Source organism: Borostomias antarcticus (genome assembly GCF_949987555.1).
Source record: "Borostomias antarcticus genome assembly, chromosome: 4".
Taxonomy (NCBI): domain Eukaryota; kingdom Metazoa; phylum Chordata; class Actinopteri; order Stomiiformes; family Stomiidae; genus Borostomias; species Borostomias antarcticus.
The window spans coordinates 638,184-662,045 of NC_140237.1; the positions used below are offsets into that span (position 1 = coordinate 638,184).

Here is a 23,862-nt window from a genome sequence, read left to right on the forward strand (position 1 = left end):
GCTCGCGGTGAGTCACCTGCCAAGGGGACTGTAGATGAAAAAATCTACCGGCCAAGTATATATATCTTTCAGATAGCCTTCCGAAATCTAGTCGCCAACTGGAAATTTTACCTGCATTTGGCCGGTTAATGTTAATTTTCAGCCCTGCTCGTAAAGCACTGAGGTTTCCCTCATTTACAACAGGACCCCGACTAGAGTCTGCTTGGTTACATTCACCTGTCACTACTGACACATGCTGTCCGCTGCTTGCAAGTACCGCTGTTAGTTCGCCCAGTAGGAGCTGTCAGCGATAGGATAGTTAAACATCCATGATGGAGATGTGTGTGTGTTTGTATAATGTCCCATGGTGACATTATAGGGCACTGCTGCATCACATTAGCACCCCCTCAACACCGTGACCTTCTGTAGACACATGCCCATATCAGTGTAAACTGTCGGAGCTATGATTGTAAAACAGCTACACATGCTCACTGGTGTGTGTGTGTGTGTGTGTGTGTGTGTGTGTGTGTGTGTCTCAGGAGACCATGACTGAGCCTATGCACCATGTCGAGGACGTTTCCAAGATGAAGGACTCTGGTGAAATTAAACAGGCTTACATCGGCCTCAAGGACACCAACAGGTACACTCTTCTCTCTCTCTCTCTCTCTCTCTCTCTCTCTCTCTCTCTCTCTCCATCCTGTCTTCCTCCTCCTCCCTCTCTCTCTTCCTCCTCTTCTGTCTTCCTTGACCCCTGTCCCGCTCTCCTCAGAGCGCAACCAGGCGCTCGTTACAGTTCAGACCACCCGTGTGTGTGTGTGTGTGCGTGCGTGCGTGCGTGTAAGAGCTGTGAGTGTGTGTGTGAACCGCTCTTTCTCTCTGTTTTGTGCAGATCCCCCAGGTTCTTGCGTAAGCCGCTGGAAGCCAATGAGCTCCTGAGTAGGCTCAGGTAACCAATCAGGTGTGGCCTATGCATCATGAGGCGGAGCATGCATGGCCATGCTAAACCAATTGGAAAAGGGATACCAAAGGCTGATATAGGCGATATGGCTAAATAGGGAAGGCTAAGCTAGGTTAGCCTGTGTAGCAACAGCCATCTTACCACCATGGTGATGAAGCTAAGCTAGGTTAGCCTGTGTAGCAACGGGCATCTAACCAGCATGGTGATGAAGCTAAGCTAGGTTAGCCTGTGTTGCAACGGCCATCTAACCAGCATGGCGATGAAGCTAAGCTAGGTTAGCCTGTGTTGCAACGGCCATCTAACCAGCATGGCGATAAAGCTAAGCTAGGTTAGCCTGCTCTAACGGCATGGGGATTGACCCACCAGCTCCAGGGGGACTGTAACAGACCCAGTGTTCATCTCAAATACAGGGTGTCTGTGAGATCGCGTCTTGAGATCAATTCCGAACAAATGTGGCGAAGATTTTAAAATGAACGGTTGACATTTTATCAGCATAGTAGCTTGAGGTGTCGTGGCTCTGTCAGGGTGGGCTGCTAAGCGTTTGGGTAATGAGCCAGTTGCTGGAGCCAGTGGAAGAGTTAAACAGCCTCGCAGCATGGCAACAGCATGGAATGGCTCTCTTAGTGGCACAGGAAGTGATGTAGATGGTTTGGGGAGGGGGGGGGGGGCGGGTGTAGGAGGCCTAGCTAACAGCCCTATGGAATGACCTGGCATGACCCCTGCATGGATCACCTGTTCGTGGCATTCATTTGTTTTTCTACTTTGACCGCCGCCCTCGTGATTTTATGTGACCCTCTTTTCTGTTCCCTCCTCATGTCAGTGTTGTGGACTCATCTCTCTGTCACACCACAGTCACAGAGCTTTCCGCATTTGAAACACACACACACTGATATAGAAGCAGGCCGGTACGTCAGTTAGTCACACTTGAGCAATAAGACACGAGAGGGAGTGCTTTACTGTGGTTTATTGGCACGGCTGTGGTGCAGCCGCAGGCACGACGCGAAGCGGACCACAGACGTGCCAATAAACCACAGTAAAGCACGACCTTGAGTGTCTTATTGCTTTTATACAACAGCACTGCACTGTTGTTAATTTTATTTTGGAAAAGACGGGTTTATAGTGTTCAGTCTTACTTAAATATTTTGTTTCAGACCTCCACGATACGACAGCTAGTTCCGACGAGCGATAGGGAGTAGGAATACATTTGGTGATTAACCCAGTGCCATTATAGGCCTTAAAGGCACTGCTTGGAATCCGTCTTAGCCAATCACAATGCGCGGTCGGAACTAGCTGTTGTATAAATGCACACAATGCACACACACGTACACAACGCACACACACACATACGTTCACACGCGCGCACATTCTACTTTGATTTAGAGTCCTTGCTTAGCTTACGTGTCTGTTACGACCCAGCTCGTAGAGTCGCAACAAAAAGGGGAGTCACACTACCAACGCAAACTGTTAAGAATATTTAATACTTGGCTACTTAAATCATACAAACAATAATCAATTAGTATGGGATGTGAATATCAGTATATCAGTGGTGTAGTGTAATGTATGGATGCAAGGATAACAGTATGGTGAAGGTGAATGTAGCAAGGTGTAAACCAAAAGTCTAAATCAGAACTAAGGTGCTCCTGGGGAGAGAGAGAGAGAGCTCTGCTTCTCGATGGCCTTTATACTCCAGGCACACCTACGCCAGGTGCACCTGATCAGGAGCCACTCCCAGACTCCACCTGCTGGACTGGGAAGAAAAGACCCAGCCTACTTCCAACCCCCAGCCAGGGGACTGGGAGTCGTCACACCCCCCCCCATAAACTCGGGGACCCCAAAAGGAACCCCGAGACCAAAACAAACCACAAAGCATCCCATAAACCTCCCAACCTCCAAACCCCACCTCACAAGCCCGCAGACCGCACTCCAGCAACTCGGCACCTGAGAAGCAATTTAAGGAGAAGGACAACAGACAGGGAAGCAAGAGGAGGACAGAAGGCAGGGACAACCTAAAAACGACAAAACGCGGTTAGTCTGCAGGCAAACTACGCTCCATCCCCGCTCCTCCCCTACTCGGAGAGCGAAGAGGACGGTCTGAGCCACGGCGAGAGCACTCGTCCGTAGCGCGGGGCTCATAACTACCTCTGTGAGTGATCACATAATCGTCGGCCAACGCAGCAGCCTCTAGGGCTGTCTTAACGTCTTTGTGGTCACCCACATAAGTTGCCACGCCCCCAGGCACTGAATCCTTAAACTGTTCCAACACCATTAGATCACACAGAGCCACAAACGTGGTAATTTTTAACGAGGTGCGCCAACGAGTAAACTGACACACCAAGTCCCGAGCAAACTCCAAATGGGTCTGCTTGTCGCCCTTTTTCCAAGTCCTAAACCTCCTACGATATGCTTCCGGCACCAACTCATACGTTTTCAATACCGAATCCTTTACTTTAGCATATGTAAGATTAGGCTCTGGGGCCAATGAACAAAAAGCCTCCTGGGCTTTCCCAGTAAGAACGCACTGTAACATTAGAATACGGTTTGCGTCGGACCAATCTCCAGCCTCCGCTACACGCTCAAACAAAGCAAAAAACGTGTCCGGATCCTTTTCATTAAAGGTTGGAACGAGCCGCAAACTCGTCCTAATGTCAAATACAGGGAGCAGGTTAACAGCACCCCCAGGCATGGCCACACCCCCCTGGGGCCTACCGGGTTGACCTAGCTCGAGCCGACGAGCCTCAAGTTTTAACTTCTCCTGCTCAACTTGTAATCTCTCACGTTCCAACTGCATCGATTCACGTTCCTTTTCACGGTCCGTTTGCAACAAATACATTTCTCTATGCTGCTCAAAAGTCCACCCGGACCCCGATGCGCTAAACCAATCCCCACTTTCGTCTTTCCTACGAATAACACCTTTAGCCACTAAACCATCAACCAAAGCAGCTACTAGGCTGTCCTTAACTCGAGCACTACTGCTACTAATAGCAATACCATAGTGCTTCGCTATATCCATAAGCTGATCCTTGGTAAACTCAGCCAAACCGGACTCCGAAGGAGTCGACAAAAAATCATCGACAGCAGCCATAATGACCCGATGTTATATCACTAACCGAAAGTCACATATGCAGGTTGTTATACAACCTACGTCCCGAAGCAAGCGACCAAACAATGAATGAACTAACCACACAAAACTATTGAATGAACCAAAGCAAAACCAGGGACCAATCACATGTTGACGCGCTGTGACGCACAGCGGCCGAATCCACACAGCCAACGCAGAATGCGCTTCCCCTCTAACTGCCTACCGAAAACTACCTAATCTCCCCCCCTAGTCTTCATGTGACCACATAACGGCGGGTATTTATGCACTAAAACCCGCTGCTGCGGGGAAGAGCGATCGGCAAGCCGACAACCCGCCCGGAGCAGGGACGTGCTCCCGAGACTTTGTCTCTAACCGCGTTCGCCACAACACTACAACCCCCCCTCAACGAAACCCAAAGGGGAATCGCTGCTCTCCTGACCAGGGGAATGAGCAGAGCGCAAAGTGCACCAGCTGCATAGACCCACCCGCCGACGCACAAACGCAAACCAGTAAACAAAGACGGTCACAACCAAAACTATTCCTGACAATCGCAAAAATAGCAATAGCAAAATAGTAGCCTACTAAAGCTTAGCACTAAACTCCCCCCCCCATAAAACAACAAACGCAAACAACGCAACACAAACAAGAAAACCGAAAACTCACCAAAGCGCGACTCCCAGAACAACAACGCACAGAAAACCAAACTAACAACCACAAAGGACGAGCCCCCACTTTTGTTACGACCCAGCTCGTAGAGTCGCAACAAAAAGGGGAGTCACACTACCAACGCAAACTGTTAAGAATATTTAATACTTGGCTACTTAAATCATACAAACAATAATCAATAATCAATTAGTATGGGATGTGAATATCAGTATATCAGTGGTGTAGTGTAATGTATGGATGCAAGGATAACAGTATGGTGAAGGTGAATGTAGCAAGGTGTAAACCAAAAGTCTAAATCAGAAGTAAGGTGCTCCTGGGGAGAGAGCGAGAGATCTGCTTCTCGATGGCCTTTATACTCCAGGCACACCTACGCCAGGTGCACCTGATCAGAAGCCACTCCCAGACTCCACCTGCTGGACTGGGAAGAAAAGACCCAGCCTACTTCCAACCCCCAGCCAGGGGACTGGGAGTCGTCACAGTGTCACACAGCATTTCAAGTATGTTGTCTATCCTCTCTCCTCACACACACTCACACTCCCCTCTCGTACCCCCCCCCCCCCAATCACACCCCGCCCCCTCTTCACGTTGCTGGTTGTGTTGTGTCCCTGTCTGCCCTGTGTGTCGCTCAGATCGCCCACGCCAGACTTCCATAGGCTGAATGAGGACGGCGAGCTGTGGCTGGTTTATGAGGGGTTAAAGGAGACCAACAGGTTAACCGCGCCCCCCGAGGCGTCTTGCCAGTGTGTGTGTGTGTGCGAGCGCATGTGGATGCCGGTGTGAAGGGACGACATGGCGCCACGTTCCTTCCCTCCATCCCTCCTCTCTTTCTCAGCTCCCTCCCTCTTATCTCTCGCTTCCTATTGGTTGATCAGAGGCGGTTAACCCCCCTCTCGAGTGTTGTGGTGTGACCGACCGTGTTGCACCTTGTCCTAAATCCTCGCACCCTTTCCTACTGTACTAACCGGCTCCCGGTTTTGCCTCGGCGCTCGAAGCGCGGCACCCTAAGTAGAACGACTCCCATCGGTGTGGCGCTTCGCTCTGGCGCTCTCCCCCCGCGGCGAGCGCGGGCCGCCAGCGTCTCTCCTCTCTGCCTCGGGACGCCGCCCCACCGCCCTCCCGCCTCCCCCCGGGGGTGTGACGGCGTCGGCTCGGACCGGACCGGACCTCCCGAGTCAGAGGAGAGGGGGGAGGGGAGGGAGGGTGGGGAGCTCTCCCCCGGGGAAGGAGGTCTTCCCGGCTGGGCTGCGTGTCGCCAGATGGGGGGCGCTCGCTTGCCCCCCCCCCCCCCCCCCCCGAGAGCGGAGGACTGCAGCGGCGAGGTCGTCCCGCCTTGACCCTCCCGACCCAGCGAAACGCCTCCCACCCTCCTCCTCTGGGCGTTCTTCTGACTAGTCTCTCTCCTCTCTCTCTCTCATCCCCTCATACTTCCTCCCTCCTTCTTCTTTCGCCCCCTTCTCTTGCTCACACGCTCATTCGGACGCACGCCCCCCCCCCTCAAGGTTGCTGGAGTCCCAGCTGCAGGCGCAGCGGCGCAGCTACGATAATGAGGTGGAGGTTCTGCGAGGAGAACTGCAGAGCGTGAAGGAGGAGAACAACCGGCAGCAGCAGCTCCTGGCCCAGAACCTCCAGCTGCCCCCGGAGTCCCGGATAGAGGCCAGCCTCCAGCACGAGATCATGCGCCTCACCAACGAGAACCTGGTACGGACACACGCACACACACACACATGCAAACGCACAAAAATCAGAGAAACGGCTTAACGTGACACCTCACACACCTCTATGACGCGCACGAATGCGCTCGCTGCGCGCCGAACACACACACACACACACACACACACACATGCGTGCGCGTACAGAGCGCAGACACGCAGAGCAGCGCAATATCACACACCTCGTCAACGAGGGCCCGTCGAGTCTACACCCACTCACACACACACACACACACACACATACTCATTGCAGATGCACAGATGTGCACATGTATCACAGACCACAGATGACCCAACAGCCTATCGGGAGACCCGACTCATCATTTTACGACGGATGGTTGTATGTAGAGAAAACATTGCATCTGTGTGTTGTGTGTGTGTGTGAATGAGAGAGAGGGAGAGACTGTGTGTTCCTGCACGTGTGTGAACACTAACCGAGACTGTGTGTGTGTGCGTGCGTGCGCACTCCACAGAGCAGCGTTTTAATGTGATGTCTGCTCTAACAGCCACAGCAGCGTGTCCTCCTTTCCTAACCCACAGAGGAGAACCAACCTCCTTCTGCTTCTCCTCCTCCTCCTCCTCGTCCACACAGGAGTCCACTCTCTAATAAACTACCGGTTAATCAGCACTCCCCCTCCCCTGAAATCAGACACCCTCGGTGCCCTGGGCGATGGAGAGACAGTTTTACAGAGAGGAAGCGATATTCTAAAATATTTGCCGAAAGGGGTATTTCATCCAAATTGGAAAAGCATGTTTATATCTATAGCTCATTTGTATTCAGGACTAAGAGTTGTAGTCCAGGAGTTTGGCTAGTGTAGCAACAAGTTTGGCTAACTACAGCAACAAAGTATGCTAGTAGAATTTAAGACTTATTTATTTAAATAGGGACAAGTAGTGGAATAAACGTATTCTGGAAGCCAGATGGCATCGCGGAAAAACTTTTTTTGCGATGAGTATGGCTTTCAAGATAGAATAAACCCAGTGTAGATCACCGTCTAACTCTGGCCCATTCACGGGCTACTGTCAGGAAAGGTGACCCGAGACTTTGTCTCCATCATCAGATCTCCGCTCCCTAGATGAGTGGAATCTGAAGGTTTCGTAATGATCCTCTCTGCCACCAGAGGGCACTCTTCTCTACAGCCTCAGCTTTCTGTCTGCACCCTGATCCCAGCTGCACGCTATAGCTAGACCAGGCTCCACTGTTTCCCTCACTCCTCTCTCTCTCTCTCTCTCTCTCTCTCTCTCTCTCCATCTCTGGCAGGATCGGATGGAACAGTTAGAGAAGCATGACAAAACCAAGAAGATCGGAGGTATGGGAACAAGACTTCTGTCTGTCTGCATGTGAGCGGAGGTGTGTGTGTGTGTGCTGTCTGTCTCCCCCAGGGGGCCATGTGTGTACAGTAATCAACCGTGTGTGCATGTGCATGTGTGTGCGTGTGTGTGTGTTGTCTGTCTCCCCCAGGGGGCCGTGTGTGTACAGTAATCAACCGTGTGTGTGTCCCAGCCGGTCAGGGAGAGGGCCAGGTGTCCCCGGGTCAGATGGTGGACGAGCCCATCCGTCCGGTGAACATCCCTCGCAGGGAGAAGGACTTCCAGGGCATGCTGGAGTACAAGAAGGAGGACGAACTCAAACTGGTCAAGAACCTCATTCTGGGTCAGTACCTTTTAAGTACCCCACCCCCCCCCCCCCCCCCCAACCCGCGGCGTTTTCCAGAACGCCACACTTGACCTCTACCCCAGACATGCGTCCGACGCCGAACGCATCCGTTCGTGGCTCAGCACCAGTACCTAGCGCGTGCGTCCCACGCTGGCTCCGTGCCAATACTACAAACGCGTCCTATACGGGCCTTGTTCCAACACCGTATCCCCACCCTCCTCCTCCTCCCCTCTCCTCCTCCTCTCTCCCCTTAGAGCTGAAGCCGCGCGACTTGGCGGTGAACCTGATCCCGGGGCTCCCCGCCTACATCCTCTTCATGTGTCTGCGACACGCCGACTACGTCAACGCCGACCAGAAGGTCGGCACACTCCTCACCTCCATCATCAACAGCATCAAGAAGATCCTCAAGGTACGGCGTCCGCCGGCAGCGTCCGGGCCGGGCGGGAAATGAGACGCTCGCTCGATGTAACGCCCAGAAGCGCCGAGGGTTTTTGATCCAACCCAACGGGACGAGTCACACGCAAATTGGTCACTTTTGTTTTCTTTTTTTTTCTCCTCAGAAACGCGGGGACGACTTTCTGATGATGTCCTTCTGGCTGTCCAACACCTGCCGCTTCCTGCATTGTATGAAACAGTACAGCGGGGAAGATGCAAGTCACACACACACACGCACAAACACACACACACACACACACACACACACACTCATACTTGTTGAGATAAACACACGTGTGCACTTTAACACACAAACACATTTTCACTCTTACCCTGCCATTACACACACACGCACACACACACACACACTCATGCTTGTTCAGATACACACACGGATGCACTTTTAACACACACACACATTTTCACTCTTACCCTGTCATTACACACACACACACACACACACACACACTCCCCATCACAATATACACACACAAACACACACATCTCTCACACACACACACATTTCCACTCTTGACCTGCTCTTACCTGTCTCGTGTGCGTGTGCGTGTGTGTTCCTCCAGGCGTTTATGAGGAACAACACGTCGAAGCAGAACGATCACTGCCTGTCCAACTTCGACCTGGCGGAGTACCGTCAGGTCCTGAGTGACCTGGCCATCCAGCTCTACCAGCAGCTCATCAAGTGCATGGAGAACATCCTGTATCCCATGATCGGTGTGTGTGTGTGTGCGTGTGCGTGTGTGTGTGCGTGTGCGTGTGCGTGCGTGTGTGTGTGCGTGTGTGTATGTGTGTGAGCGCACATGCTCATTTGGGTGTGTGCGTTTATGTTTGTACTTTACACTATACTTGCTAGTGAGTGTGTGTGTGAGTGTGTGTGTGTGTGTGTATGTGTATATGTGTGCTTGCACACACTTGCTGATTGTGTGTGTGTGTGTGATATGAGTGTGTGTATGTATTATGATGAGGTGTGTGTGTATGTGTGTGGGTGTAATGTGAGTTTGCACACTCTTGCTGATTTTGTGTGTGTGTGTGTGTGTGTGTGTGTGTGTGTGTGTGTGTGTGTGTGTGTGTGTGTGTGCGCCCCGACCGCCCCCACAGTCTCGGGCATGCTGGAGCACGAGACCATCCAGGGCGTGTTGGGGGTCAAGCCCACCGGGCTGCGGAAGCGGACGTCCAGCATCGCCGATGAGGGCACCTGCACCCTGGACTCCATCCTGCGGCAGCTCAGCGCCTTCCACTCCATCATGTGCCAGCACGGCACCGACCCCGAGCTCATCAAGCAGGTGGTCAAGCAGCAGTTTTACATCATCGGCGCCGTGACCCTCAATAACCTGCTGCTGCGCAAGGACATGTGTTCCTGGAGCAAGGGGATGCAGATTAGGTGAGGGGGCGGGGCTTGAGAGCGTCCATCTGGGGGAGGGGGCGGGGCTTGAGAGCGTCCGTCTGGGGGAGGGGGCGGGGCTTGAGAGTGTCCGTCTGGGGGAGGGGGCGGGGCTTGAGAGTGTCCGTCTGGGGGAGGGGGCGGGGCTTGAGAGCGTCCGACGGGACGGGGGGGGCGTGTGTTGGTTGGGAGGGGCGGGGGTGCGCTGTGTGTGTGGGGGGGAGGGGTTAGGTTATGTACATGCGTGTCGGTGGGTGGGTAGGTCGGTGGGAGGGAGGGGTGTGTGTTTACATGTGTGTATGGGTTGTTGGTGGGGGGTGCATCTTTACGTGTGTGTGTTGGTGGGGGTTGCGTGTTTGTGTGTGTGTGTGTGTGTTTGGAGGGGGGAGATGGGGGTGGCGTATGCGCATGCATACTGTATGTGTTTGTGTGTGTCTTGCGTTGGTGATGACTGACGCTTAGTTACGTGCGTACTTACTCATGTCTTTGCACATGTGTGTGTGCGTGTGTGTGTGTGTGTGTTACGGCTGGTAGCAGATAGTAGGGGTGAAAACCCAGATATTCTTTATTCTTTATTATATATATCTATATATATAGATATATATATGAGTATGTTGTTGGTTGTCTGTCTCCCCCTACTGGTCATTGTCTCATACTGTCCTTTTGTCTCCCTCATATGTCATGTGATCCCTCTGAGTGAGATTCTGGAGTGATTCCTGGATGTCTGCTGACAACATGCAGTATGATCAGCAGCACCAGCTGTCACCAATCAACCAATCAAACCTGTATTCCCCTGTGTATATAGGTTCAGTTGTTTGTTAGTTCAGGAGGTCTGGCAAGCCTCCTACTACCTGGTTTTGTATACGTTTTCCCACACACATTTCTGTCACTGGTTATACTTTGTTGTCACTCACTGTTTGTAACATGCACTTTGTCCAACGTGGGGCAAATGTAGCATTGTTTAAATTATATGTTTGTTTGATTAGTATGACAGTGGGGTGGGAGAGTTATAGTAGGAAATAGTTACAATAACCCTGGGTTTTACATATATCATTTGCACACGTAGAACTGTAAGACATAATTAGGGAGGTGAATGCACCCTTGTACTTATTGGGGCTCCGAAGCCTGTTAGGTGGTGGTTTTTGTTATGTTTGTTGTTTTGCATTCACCATTTAGCTAACTCTCTCACCCAACATGTCTTGTTATATGTAAGGCCTACGTTGCCTATGTGCTTGGCCCACGGGCCCTTTTGTTGGCTAAATAAAAGCCGGGACGAGTCACACGCAAATTGGTCACTTTTGTTTTCTTTTTTTTTCTCCTCAGAAACGCGGGGACGACTTTCTGACGATGTCCTTCTGGCTGTCCAACACCTGCCGCTTCCTGCATTGTATGAAACAGTACAGCGGGGAAGATGCAAGTCACACACACACACGCACAAACACACACACACACACACACACACACACACACACACACACTCATACTTGTTGAGATAAACACACGTGTGCACTTTAACACACAAACACATTTTCACTCTTACCCTGCCATTACACACACACGCACACACACACACACACACACACTCATGCTTGTTCAGATACACACACGGATGCACTTTTAACACACACACATTTTCACTCTTACCCTGTCATTACACACACACACACACACACACACTCCCCATCACAATATACACACACAAACACACACATCTCTCACACACACACACATTTCCACTCTTGACCTGCTCTTACCTGTCTCGTGTGCGTGTGTGCGTGTGTGTGTGTGTGTTCCTCCAGGCGTTTATGAGGCACAACACGTCGAAGCAGAACGATCACTGCCTGTCCAACTTCGACCTGGCGGAGTACCGTCAGGTCCTGAGTGAATAAATAAAAGCCCTATAAATCTAAGAAGCTGCTGTCTCCGACTCCATTGGTTTGTCCTTTTTCATGATTCACTGAGGTCATGTGCGGTCCCACCCCGAGCCACTGGAGGGCCGTAACAGTGTGTGTGTGTGTGTGTACTGTCCAGGTACAACGTGGGTCATCTGGAGGAGTGGATGAGGGATAAGAACCTGATGCTGTGCGGCGCCAAGGAGACGCTGGAACCTCTGATCCAGGCCGCCCAGCTGCTGCAGGTCAAGAAGAAGTCGGACGAGGACGCCGAAGCCATCTGCTCCGTGTGCCTGGCGCTGTCCACCGCCCAGGTAAACACACGCCCGCCAATCAGGAGCCAGCGCCGGACCAAGGGTTCCGTGTCCGTGATCGTAACCAGTTTCTTGTGTTCTTGTGTTCTCTCTCTCTCTCTCTCTCTCTCGTTTTTTCTCTCTCTCTCTCTCTACCTCTCTCTCTCTCTCTCTCTCTCTCGTTTTCTCTCTCTCAATCTCTCTTTCTCTCTCTCTCTCTTTCTCTCTCTGTCTCTCCCCCTCTCTCTCTCGCTCTCTCTTTCTTTCTCTCTCTCTCTCTCAGATTGTGAAGGTCTTTGTTACGGCTCGCATGCCCTCGCCTCCACAACCGCCTCCCTCTCTCCCCTCTGGGCCCGCTGCGCACTCGGGGCGTCCTACGCGCTCTACCGCACGTCGCATCGGCCCGGGCATACAACGCTCTGACTCTCCGGAGTTTCCCCCCACTGCCGGGCGTTCCCCGTCTCCGGCCAGCTCCGCGGACTCGGCAGTCTCCTCCCGCTCCGGTGACGAAGAGTCGGATCCCGACATGCCCAGCACATCGGCCCGTGCGCAAAGACAAGAACGGCGCGCTCGTCTCCGACGATGACGCGGGCGCGGCTCTACTCACCGGTTTCCAATTATCATCACCACACCTGTCCCTCGTTCTGCAATCACCTTCAACCTCTACAAGAACCTGGTCTACATCGCCAGATCTTACCATAAACTCTTGTGGTAAAGTATAGCCTAGCCTACAATCTCCTTACCCGTATTTTGTAGTGTTTTTTCCCGTTCCCCGTTTGTGATTACTCTCACTCACCCTGCCTCCCCTCCTCATCTCTCCAGTTCCTGCCTGACCCACGCCTGTACGATTACCCCGCTCCTGCCTGACCATCGCCTGTACGACAACGCTCCTGCCTGACCATCGCCTGTACGACAACCCCGCTCCTGCCTGACCATCGCCTGTACGACAACCCCGCTCCTGCCTGACCATCGCCTGTACGACTACCACGCTCCTGCCTGACCATCGGCTGTACGACTACCACATCCCCCTTTGTGATCTTATTAAATCGCCCCTCCGGGCTTTACCGTTCCTTGCCTCCTCCTTTCCTGTTGCGCCTGGGTCCTAAAACCGAACTTTAACAGTCTTGAACCTGTACACTCCGGTGAATGAGTTTGAGGAGCGCGTGTCGCTTTGTGATCTTATTAAATCGCCCCTCCGGGCTTTACCGTTCCTTGCCTCCTCCTTTCCTGTTGCGCCTGGGTCCTAAAACCGAACTTTAACAGTCTTGAACCTGTACACTCCGGTGAATGAGTTTGAGGAGCGCGTGTCGCTTTGTGATCTTATTAAATCGCCCCTCCGGGCTTTACCGTTCCTTGCCTCCTCCTTTCCTGTTGCGCCTGGGTCCTAAAACCGAACTTTAACAGTCTTGAACCTGTACACTCCGGTGAATGAGTTTGAGGAGCGCGTGTCGCTTTGTGATCTTATTAAATCGCCCCTCCGGGCTTTACCGTTCCTTGCCTCCTCCTTTCCTGTTGCGCCTGGGTCCTAAAACCGAACTTTAACAGTCTTGAACCTGTACACTCCGGTGAATGAGTTTGAGGAGCGCGTGTCGCTTTGTGATCTTATTAAATCGCCCCTCCGGGCTTTACCGTTCCTTGCCTCCTCCTTTCCTGTTGCTCCTGGGTCCTAAAACCGAACTTTAACAGTCTTGAACCTGTACACTCCGGTGAATGAGTTTGAGGAGCGCGTGTCGCTTTGTGATCTTATTAAATCGCCCCTCCGGGCTTTACCGTTCCTTGCCTCCTCCTTTCCTGTTGCGCCTGGGTCCTAAAACCGAACTTTAACAGTCTTGAACCTGTACACTCCGGTGAATGAGTTTGAGGAGCGCGTGTCGCTTTGTGATCTTATTAAATCGCCCCTCCGGGCTTTACCGTTCCTTGCCTCCTCCTTTCCTGTTGCGCCTGGGTCCTAAAACCGAACTTTAACAGTCTTGAACCTGTACACTCCGGTGAATGAGTTTGAGGAGCGCGTGTCGCTTTGTGATCTTATTAAATCGCCCCTCCGGGCTTTACCGTTCCTTGCCTCCTCCTTTCCTGTTGCGCCTGGGTCCTAAAACCGAACTTTAACAGTCTTGAACCTGTACACTCCGGTGAATGAGTTTGAGGAGCGCGTGTCGCTTTGTGATCTTATTAAATCGCCCCTCCGGGCTTTACCGTTCCTTGCCTCCTCCTTTCCTGTTGCGCCTGGGTCCTAAAACCGAACTTTAACAGTCTTGAACCTGTACACTCCGGTGAATGAGTTTGAGGAGCGCGTGTCGCTTTGTGATCTTATTAAATCGCCCCTCCGGGCTTTACCGTTCCTTGCCTCCTCCTTTCCTGTTGCGCCTGGGTCCTAAAACCGAACTTTAACAGTCTTGAACCTGTACACTCCGGTGAATGAGTTTGAGGAGCGCGTGTCGCTTTGTGATCTTATTAAATCGCCCCTCCGGGCTTTACCGTTCCTTGCCTCCTCCTTTCCTGTTGCGCCTGGGTCCTAAAACCGAACTTTAACAGTCTTGAACCTGTACACTCCGGTGAATGAGTTTGAGGAGCGCGTGTCGCTTTGTGATCTTATTAAATCGCCCCTCCGGGCTTTACCGTTCCTTGCCTCCTCCTTTCCTGTTGCGCCTGGGTCCTAAAACCGAACTTTAACAGTCTTGAACCTGTACACTCCGGTGAATGAGTTTGAGGAGCGCGTGTCGCTTTGTGATCTTATTAAATCGCCCCTCCGGGCTTTACCGTTCCTTGCCTCCTCCTTTCCTGTTGCGCCTGGGTCCTAAAACCGAACTTTAACAGTCTTGAACCTGTACACTCCGGTGAATGAGTTTGAGGAGCGCGTGTCGCTTTGTGATCTTATTAAATCGCCCCTCCGGGCTTTACCGTTCCTTGCCTCCTCCTTTCCTGTTGCGCCTGGGTCCTAAAACCGAACTTTAACAGTCTTGAACCTGTACACTCCGGTGAATGAGTTTGAGGAGCGCGTGTCGCTTTGTGATCTTATTAAATCGCCCCTCCGGGCTTTACCGTTCCTTGCCTCCTCCTTTCCTGTTGCGCCTGGGTCCTAAAACCGAACTTTAACAGTCTTGAACCTGTACACTCCGGTGAATGAGTTTGAGGAGCGCGTGTCGCTTTGTGATCTTATTAAATCGCCCCTCCGGGCTTTACCGTTCCTTGCCTCCTCCTTTCCTGTTGCGCCTGGGTCCTAAAACCGAACTTTAACAGTCTTGAACCTGTACACTCCGGTGAATGAGTTTGAGGAGCGCGTGTCGCTTTGTGATCTTATTAAATCGCCCCTCCGGGCTTTACCGTTCCTTGCCTCCTCCTTTCCTGTTGCGCCTGGGTCCTAAAACCGAACTTTAACAGTCTTGAACCTGTACACTCCGGTGAATGAGTTTGAGGAGCGCGTGTCGCTTTGTGATCTTATTAAATCGCCCCTCCGGGCTTTACCGTTCCTTGCCTCCTCCTTTCCTGTTGCGCCTGGGTCCTAAAACCGAACTTTAACAGTCTTGAACCTGTACACTCCGGTCAATGAGTTTGAGGAGCGCGTGTCGGTTACGTTCATACGAACCATACAGGTACCCTGTCTCACTGTCTCAATGCTACCTATCTGACTTTGTCTCTATGCCTGCGTGTGTGTGTGCGTGTGTGTCTTCGTGTGCGTGTGTGCGTGTGTGTGTGTGTGTGCGCGTGTGTGTGTGTGTGGTAACGATCATCCCCTGTGCTCTCCTCTCAGACGCGTTTGCGGGACCGCTGTGGGACGCCTCAGCTGTTGATGGACACTAAGAGGATCTACCCCGTCACCTTCCCCTTCAACCCCTCCTCCCTGGCCCTTGAGACCATCCAGATCCCCGGCTCCCTCAACCTACCGTTCCTCACATTGGTATAATAAATGAATATATATATATATATCACGCTAGGATATTTTATTTATTGCGCCTTTTATTCCCCTGCTTTTAAAAAATAAAGTTTTTTCTTTGGAGAAGACATGGATGTCCTGAGAGACATGGATGTGGCTATATAAAGACTACTCCATCAGTCCCATTATATCATATTTTATGTCAGTAGTAGATTAACCATGTAGGATAATTGAATGAACACTACTGTAGTCCACTTTTGAAAGTAGATGTTGATTTGTTAATGTACAGTATCATACTTTTACTCTAGTCATGTGTAACCTGCATCTTCAGCAGCGCTCAGATTGAAGCCCCGATTCAGCACAGGTTTCACTAGTGGTTTAGACTCTGGCGCGGGTTTAAAGGAGAATGCTCGTTTTTGACAACCTGGACCTTATTTAAGGCATATTATAAGACGTTTGATTCAACGAGATCCCTTTGGTGTAATTCGGAGGCCTGTAGAAGAAATTAAAAATCCAGCGCAAGCCAAGTATATCTATGTAATGGTGGCGGACGGGGCACTGAGAATGCAGCTTCTAAAAAATCTATTTTCTGCCGCGAAACGGTTGTTTTCATCAATCTGTCTTTATGAATCGCTAGTTGTGCTTACATAGAGCGAGAGCTTGTTGTGGTTTTTCACATGCCTCTAATATGATCTTTAGAAACGAAATAGCTTCCCCACTTGCTCCAGCACGCATGCGCACATCGCGCAAACTGGCTATTCTCCGTCTGTAGGCTACACTTGCGGCTCACATTCTCTACGCTACGATCGGCGTCCATCATATTCTAAGTCATCTTCTATATCCTCAAAATCTGATAAATATTCAGGCATATTGCACACAATATTCCAGGCACCAACAAGCTGATCGTAGAGTAGAGAATGTGAGCCGTGAGTGTAGCCTACAGACGTAACGGAGAATAGCCAGTCTGCGTGCTGTGCGCATGCGTGCTGGAGCAAGTGGGGAAGCGGAATTGCTTCTGAATGGTTTCCGAACGGTTCCGCCAAAGGCAGTTATTGAGGCCCACCGATAAAACCACCTTCTGTGTCATCCGACAGGGGTCCAGCTTATCCAGGAGCGCCTTCAGATGGTGAATCTGGGCCCCTGGAAAGCTGTCAACCTGCACTAATGGAAGGTAGTATTGGGGGACCCTGGAGAGGTTAGAGTCCCCAACCACTAGTACAGGTTTACTCACTGTCAGTGCCCAGTTGGGCCCCTTTTGGAAGGTCTGTTTATGGCGGGTGGGTCTCTGTGGAGAGAACTGAATGCTGTCATTCTCAGTCTCCTCGCCACGCCCCCTCTCAGACCCCAACAGTGGCGGACCGGAGCCCTCACTCCCCTCTCTCCCTGGATACATTCCTGCGTTTGCAGGTAGTTGTTCCGATCCTGAATCAGGTAAAGGAGAGGGGTTGATGGCCTCCGAGATAGAAACCGCCACATGAGATCTGAGCCTCATAGAGGCCTGAACCTGTTCTTCCTGTACCAAGTCCTCCTCATCAGAGCTAAATTTGAGGCCAAAGTTAAGGTCAGAGATAGTGTAAGGGAGGTCAGTATAAAACTGAGAGTTGCTGTTTCCACTCCCCTCCCCCCTCAGAACCTGGGCTGAGATAACCTGAATTATATTCCCTGTAGAGGGTCCCAGAGCAAAGTCAGTAGCCTTAGTACAGTCAAGATGGTTGAGATCCCCATTAGGGCTGGAGTCAGTATGGGGTGGAGGATAGGGGTTGGGATTGGGGTTAAGGTCAGGGATGGGGTTAGGGTCAGGGTTGGGGATGGGAAGGTGGTTGGGGCTTGGGTTAGGTGAAGGGTTGGGATTTAGGGTGGGATTGGATAGGTAGTTAGGAGTGGGATTAGGGTTAGGTAAGGGATTAGGATTTGGGCTGGGGTTAGGGGTAAGGTAAAGATTAGGGTCAGGATTAGGACTGGGCATAGGTGGGTGGTTGGGGTTAGGGCTTGGGTTAGGTTGAGGATTAGGATTTGGACTGGGATTAGGTGGGCAGTGAGGGTTGGGGCTTAGGTTAGGTTGGAGGTTAGGATTTGGGCTGGGGAAAGGGGTGGGGGTAGGGGTAGATTTAGGGTAAGGGCCAGGATTGGGTAAGTGGTTAGGGTAAGGGTTGGGGTTTGGGTTAGGAACAGGGTTGGGTTTAGGGACAGGGTTGGGTGGGAAGTTAGGATTTGGGCTGAGGAAAGGGGTAGGGATGGGATTGGGTTTAGGGTGAGGGCCAGGATTAGGTGAATGGTTAGGGTAAGGGTTGGGGTTTGGGTAAGAGACAGGGTGGGGATTAGGATAAGGGTTAGGATAAGGGCCAGGGTTAGGTAGGTGGTTAAGGTAAGGATGAGGGTGGGGGAAGTGGTTAGGATTTGGGTAATGGTGGAGTGATGATTGAAAACCATGGTCCGGCTCCAGATGGGAGTGAGAACTAGAGGGGAGCAAACGATCGACCCCCCAGGACCTGGAGGACCCAAGATCTAAACCAGGCCCAGCAGGATGTCTGGGGTGTCTAATCCGAGGGGGGCCATGAGCAGGGCCAGGAGCGGCCTGAGATGGAAGTTCCGGCCACTCGTCTGGATTAATCACTGGTCCTGGCGCAGGGGCTGGGTACTCTCACCCACGAGCGTTGTTAAGGTGGCAATTGAGGTGTCAGTAAGCCTATTCCTATACCTAGATCTCCCATAGGCAATGGCTTTCTCCAACGCCACCTGCTCGAAAGGGGGGAGACCCCCCAGTCCCAAGGCCAGCACTGAGTCATAGTGATGTTTCAGAATGGAGAGATTTTGTCTCATCCACTGACCAGTGTTGGCCTTCACTCTCCCTGCTGTATCAGGATTAGGTGATGATGGTTTGATGAACAATGTAAGTTTGTTTACTTGTTTCATCATTCCTATAGGAAACACCCCAGACTCCTGTGACCTTTCAATCACTTCGGCATGATGGATCGGCTGAAGTAATTTGAAATAACGTTTTTCCAATCTAGTTCCCTCTGGCGGATTAGCAACTGATCGAGTTCCATGAATGTCTCCCATCTCAGCATTGGGAGGTTGGCGTGCTCTCCGCTGATCCCCTCTAGGACCTCCTGTTTTTAGGCCTCATTTCTGAGATTGAAAAGGACCAACCAGACTCAACAGCAAACCTAAGACCTTGAGCTATAAACTTCCCACACAGATCAACCGTGGACTTTTAGAATAAAGACCTAAGTCTTAAAACTTCCCACACAGTAAACTGTGGTTTATAGAATGACTAAATTGGATGAAACAAAGAAGGAATCATATAGAAAAACACAAACAAGACAAGAGGGGAAGGGATAAAAACATGAAAGTTATCAAAACCTGCTTAATTTCCTGTTTGTTCACCTATTAGGACCAAACACAATGGAATAAAATATAAGTGCACTATAGGGTTGCGAATAATATGGGTGGTAGTGGCCGAGCCACCTGGACTTGTAACAGCCCCAAACAAAAAAACACACACACACGCTGTGCAAATTGTACAATCACACGTGTAACACACCACACAAAAGAGGATCTAAGTGCTTAGGGGGCAGATGGGTGCCCACCTGAACCCAAACCTTGTGCAAACACTGCAAATCACATCAAATGTGTTAAATATGTGCAAAACTGCAAAGAGAACATGGGGGCTGATGCTCCCGTCCTGGGGCCCAGCTCCCCACCCAAATAAAAATGTGCAACCCAGTGCAATGTCTGGTCTGAAATCCTTGTCTAAGGTGAACAAATTAAGTTAAAAAAGGGAAAACCAGGGTAATGCCTAAAACAATGGCTCCCTCAAACTGAAATTTAAGAAAACAGATCAAAATAACCCACTAAAATGCAACAATATTAAAAGAAAAAAGAGCTCCTGACAGTTTCGGCATAACATGCCTTCATCAGAGGATTAGGAGAATGAGCAAAGAAGAACACATATATAGAGAAGCACAGGGGGGGTGGGGCCATGAAGAAGCTCCTCATTGGCTAAGTGCTAATGGGGTAGGGTAGGGCTCCTAATAGCCTCCACCTGTATGTGCCAAATTGCGTTTTAAAAGGATGGTCAAGAGGCCGAGACGAAACGAAACGCTATGAAACGAAACGAAACGGGGTAAAAAAACAACGAAACGAATGTCAAAAACCACTAATAAAGAGACATAAAAACTCCCAAATTACCCACCTATCTCCTCCAAATCAATTTAAAACCCACTATCTAACCAACTGATTCCCTAAAGTAAGAAAAGTAGGGTTTCTGGTGTAAATAAAACCATATCCTCCCAATAATCCAAGTACCTTTCTTTTAGGATTTTGGGAACCCAGAAAAGGATTTTGAGGGTCAGTGTGCATCTTAAAAGAACTAGAAAAGAGTCTGTGGCGCTGGCCGGTTAGGTGAGGGAATCTAAGTCTCAGCCTACTAAAAAGCAGGCTGAATGCACGGGCACACAAACCACTAATCTGCTCTATCAAAAGGTAAAAAACGGAGAGTGGGGTGTCATCCACCATCAACAATCAGAAGATCTCCGGTTTCAGGAAAAGATACATACTAGGTAGGTAAAATCGGGAGTAAAGGGGTCTCAAAATGGTTTACCAGCAGGGTATAAAGGAACAGGGGATGGTCTAAGAATAACTAAGAGGATGGGAATGAAAAAATAGGGGAGGCAGGTCACAAGTGCTGTGGTAAAAGTGCTTGTTCACACACTCAGGCAATAAAATCATGCAAAAAACACACGTGAATACATATATAAAAGAGAAACCTGCACTCACACAAACCATTCACTTCACCATCCATCTAGTATCCATTTTATATTTAATTTTCATTTAAACCGTGTGGCGAGAGTGTTTAGTTTCGAAATCCACGTTCTCTCTCTAAACAATCTCTGCTTTAAAGTCCATATAACTCCCTGTTCCAGTCCTGTAATCCTCAAATTCTCACAGCCATGTAGTTTAAAATGCTGATACAGCAACTTAGTATGAGTAGAATGTTTGATATGGTATAGATGTTGTTTGAGCCTCACAGACAACATGTTCTTAGTCTGCCCAATATACCATTTATTACAAACCAAACACTCAATACCATATACCAAGTTCACAGAATTGAGTTGAAGCGCATTCCACACGGGTAAACCGTGGCCAGTGTGTGAATTAAAAATGTATCGAACCATCCTAAAATGAAACGCAAGAGGGTTCTCTTTTTCTCTACTAAGAGACGCATTCACTAACAGATCCCGTAGATTCCTGTTCCTTCTATAAGCTGCGATAAGTTTAAACTCCTGTAGAGGTGCTACTACATTTTGGAGCGAGGTGAAGTTGACTTTTAAAAGGCGATTAAGTGTCACTGAGGTGGATGAGTAAGTGGACACGAATGGAATAAGTTTTTTCTCCACACTCTTCTCCTCCACACTTCCAGGGCCCTCCTCACTAAACAGCTGAGAAACTTCAGTCCTGATATTCCGGAGGAAGGTCCGACTATAGCCTCTGGGTCTAAGGGCCCGGAAGAGGGTCCGAGTAGCCGACTGGACATCCGCCTCTACTACACAGATCCGACGAAACCTAATCAGTTGGGATTTAATAATCCCCCTGTAGGTATGTCTGGGATGGTACGACGATCTGTGCAGTAGGGCATGGGTGTCCGTCGGCTTAAAATAGACCCTCGTCCCGAGCCCACCCACCCCTCCATTGTTCTCCTGACGAACAAACACCTCTGTATCCAGAAAGTTCAACTTCTCTGTGGAAAGCTCATACTTCACCGAAATCGCCTCATGATGCCCATTTAAAATATCAATGAAATGCTGAAATTCAGCTGCTGTGTAGGGCCATACTCCAAAAATATCATCCAGGTATCTTAAATAAAGTAAAGGCAATTTCGAGCATTTGGGGAAGACAGTTCGCTCCCACTCGGCCATATAGATGTTAGCATAGGCCGGAGCGAACTTCTTCCCCATTGCTGTACCATATACCTGTAAATAATATTTAGAATTGAACTCAAAATCATTCCGGGTCAAGCCCAACTCCAGGAGTTTTAGGAGCGCCACATCTGGCCTCGCAGGATCTGGATACCGTTCAAAGACCTCTCGAACTGCTTTGAGGCCCAGCTGAGTGTCAATATTAGTGTACAGTGCATCTACATCAATCGAAAAAAGAAACAAACCAGGAGCAAAGTTAAAAGATTTCAGTTTGTCCACAAAGGTATACGTATCTTTTACGTAACTAGCGTGCAATTGAGAGAGAGGGTTTATATAAAAATCTATATATTCAGCTATCCGATGCGACTCACTACTACAATCAGAAACTATAGGCCTTCCTGGCGGCACCTGGTGGGGGACTGTCCACGTCTCAACGTTCTTGTGAATTTTCGGCAGTAAATAAAACTTGCGTGGTCGTGGAGGGTCAACACCATAAAGATAATTTCTCTGTTTACTCGAAATCTCTTTCTTTTCACACAGGTGATCCAGGAGAGCTCTAATTTCTTTCTGTGTCTCTAATTGTATGGAGTTCTCTAAGGGCAAATAGTGTTTCCTATTCTCTAACTGTCTATTTGCCTCAATCAGATATGATGTCTTGTCCTGAATAACGATCTTTGACCCCTTGTCGGCCGGCTTAATAATAATATCTTTATTTTGTTTTAATTTTTGTAGGGCCTTTCTCTCCTCCTTAGATAAATTACTAGAACGCCTCCCCTGATCAGACACACTCCCGAAACCCTCCACGTCCGCCCGAATGAGAGCTCTAATGGGGTCAGATATAAGATCCTCCTTAGGCTCCCAAGTCGAGGGCAGCGTAAAGGGCTCACGGGAGGAGTTCGAGGAGTACTGAAAATGGTCTAGCAATTTAAGCCTCCTGTGATAGAAGTGGAGGTCTCGTCTAAGGTCCTCTCTGTTAACCCTCCCAGGGGTCGGGACAAACAGGAGGCCTTTCTCCAGGAGAGTACTTTCGGCAGTGGACAAACGGAAACTAAGTGCTAAATTTAAAATATTGGAAGCGTCAGGGGTGAAATTCTTCGGTTCCCCCTCCACTAGTTTAATTGTTCCATCCAAGTAGAAAGGATGTGGGAAGCTGTATTCGGAGTCCAGTGAATCTGGTCATGGGACACTCTAAAATCTGGACCTGCAATGCCCTCTAGAACTCTAAAAGTGGTAGCCAAGAACCGGTTAGTTTCCTCCACTGAAATCAGTATCGGGTCTGGGAGAGTAGAAGCGGTCTGAATTAGGGGGATGAAAATCTCCGCATTCAGAAACACCCGCTTCGCTGCTGCCACCAGCGAGCGGAATTGCTTCTGAATGGTTTCCGAACGGTTCCCCTTAAGGCAGTTAACGAGGCCCACCGATAAAACCACCTTCTGTGTCATCTGACAGGGGTCCAGCTTATCCAGGAGCGCCTTCAGATGGTGAACCTGGGCCCCTGGAAAGCTGTCAACCTGCACTAGTGGAAGGTAGTATTGGGGGACCCTGGAGAGGTTAGAGTCCCCAACCACTAGTACAGGTTTACTCACTGTCAGTGCCCAGTTGGGCCCCTTTTGGAAGGTCTGTATATGGCGGGTGGGTCTCTGTGGAGAGAACTGAATGCTCTCATTCTCAGTCTCCTCGCCACGCCCCCTCTCAGACCCCAACAGTGGTGGACCGGAGCCCTCACTCCCCTCTCTCCCTGGATACATTCCTGCGTTTGCAGGTAGTTGTTCCGATCCTGAATCAGGTAAAGGAGAGGGGTTGATGGCCTCCGAGATAGAAACCGCCACATGAGATCTGAGCCTCATAGAGGCCTGAACCTGTTCTTCCTGTACCAAGTCCTCCTCATCAGAGCTAAATTGGAGGTCAAAGTTAAGGTCAGAGATAGTGTAAGGGAGGTCAGTATAGAACTGAGAGTTGCTGTTTCCACTCCCCTCCCCCCTCAGAACCTGGGCTGAGATAACCTG

At 50.2% G+C, this 23,862-nt stretch overlaps 1 protein-coding gene across 1 annotated transcript in view; it reads left to right on the top strand.

The window, feature by feature from the left end:
- Positions 1–15,968, top strand: part of LOC311308082 (unconventional myosin-Va-like) — a gene marked incomplete at both ends in the record, with an annotated part of 53,779 nt that extends 37,811 nt beyond the window's left edge. The window contains 14 exons of the mRNA XM_084437019.1: positions 519–619; positions 869–925; positions 5,312–5,392; positions 6,182–6,380; positions 6,672–6,731; positions 7,653–7,701; positions 7,896–8,045; positions 8,303–8,457; positions 8,609–8,698; positions 9,065–9,215; positions 9,600–9,882; positions 11,914–12,131; positions 15,587–15,657; positions 15,816–15,968. Coding sequence (XP_084293145.1) covers positions 519–619; positions 869–925; positions 5,312–5,392; positions 6,182–6,380; positions 6,672–6,731; positions 7,653–7,701; positions 7,896–8,045; positions 8,303–8,457; positions 8,609–8,698; positions 9,065–9,215; positions 9,600–9,882; positions 11,914–12,131; positions 15,587–15,657; positions 15,816–15,968 — 1,818 coding nt within the window. The remainder of the gene's footprint in view (positions 1–518; positions 620–868; positions 926–5,311; positions 5,393–6,181; positions 6,381–6,671; positions 6,732–7,652; positions 7,702–7,895; positions 8,046–8,302; positions 8,458–8,608; positions 8,699–9,064; positions 9,216–9,599; positions 9,883–11,913; positions 12,132–15,586; positions 15,658–15,815) is intronic.
- Between the last annotated feature and the right edge of the window lie 7,894 nt (positions 15,969–23,862).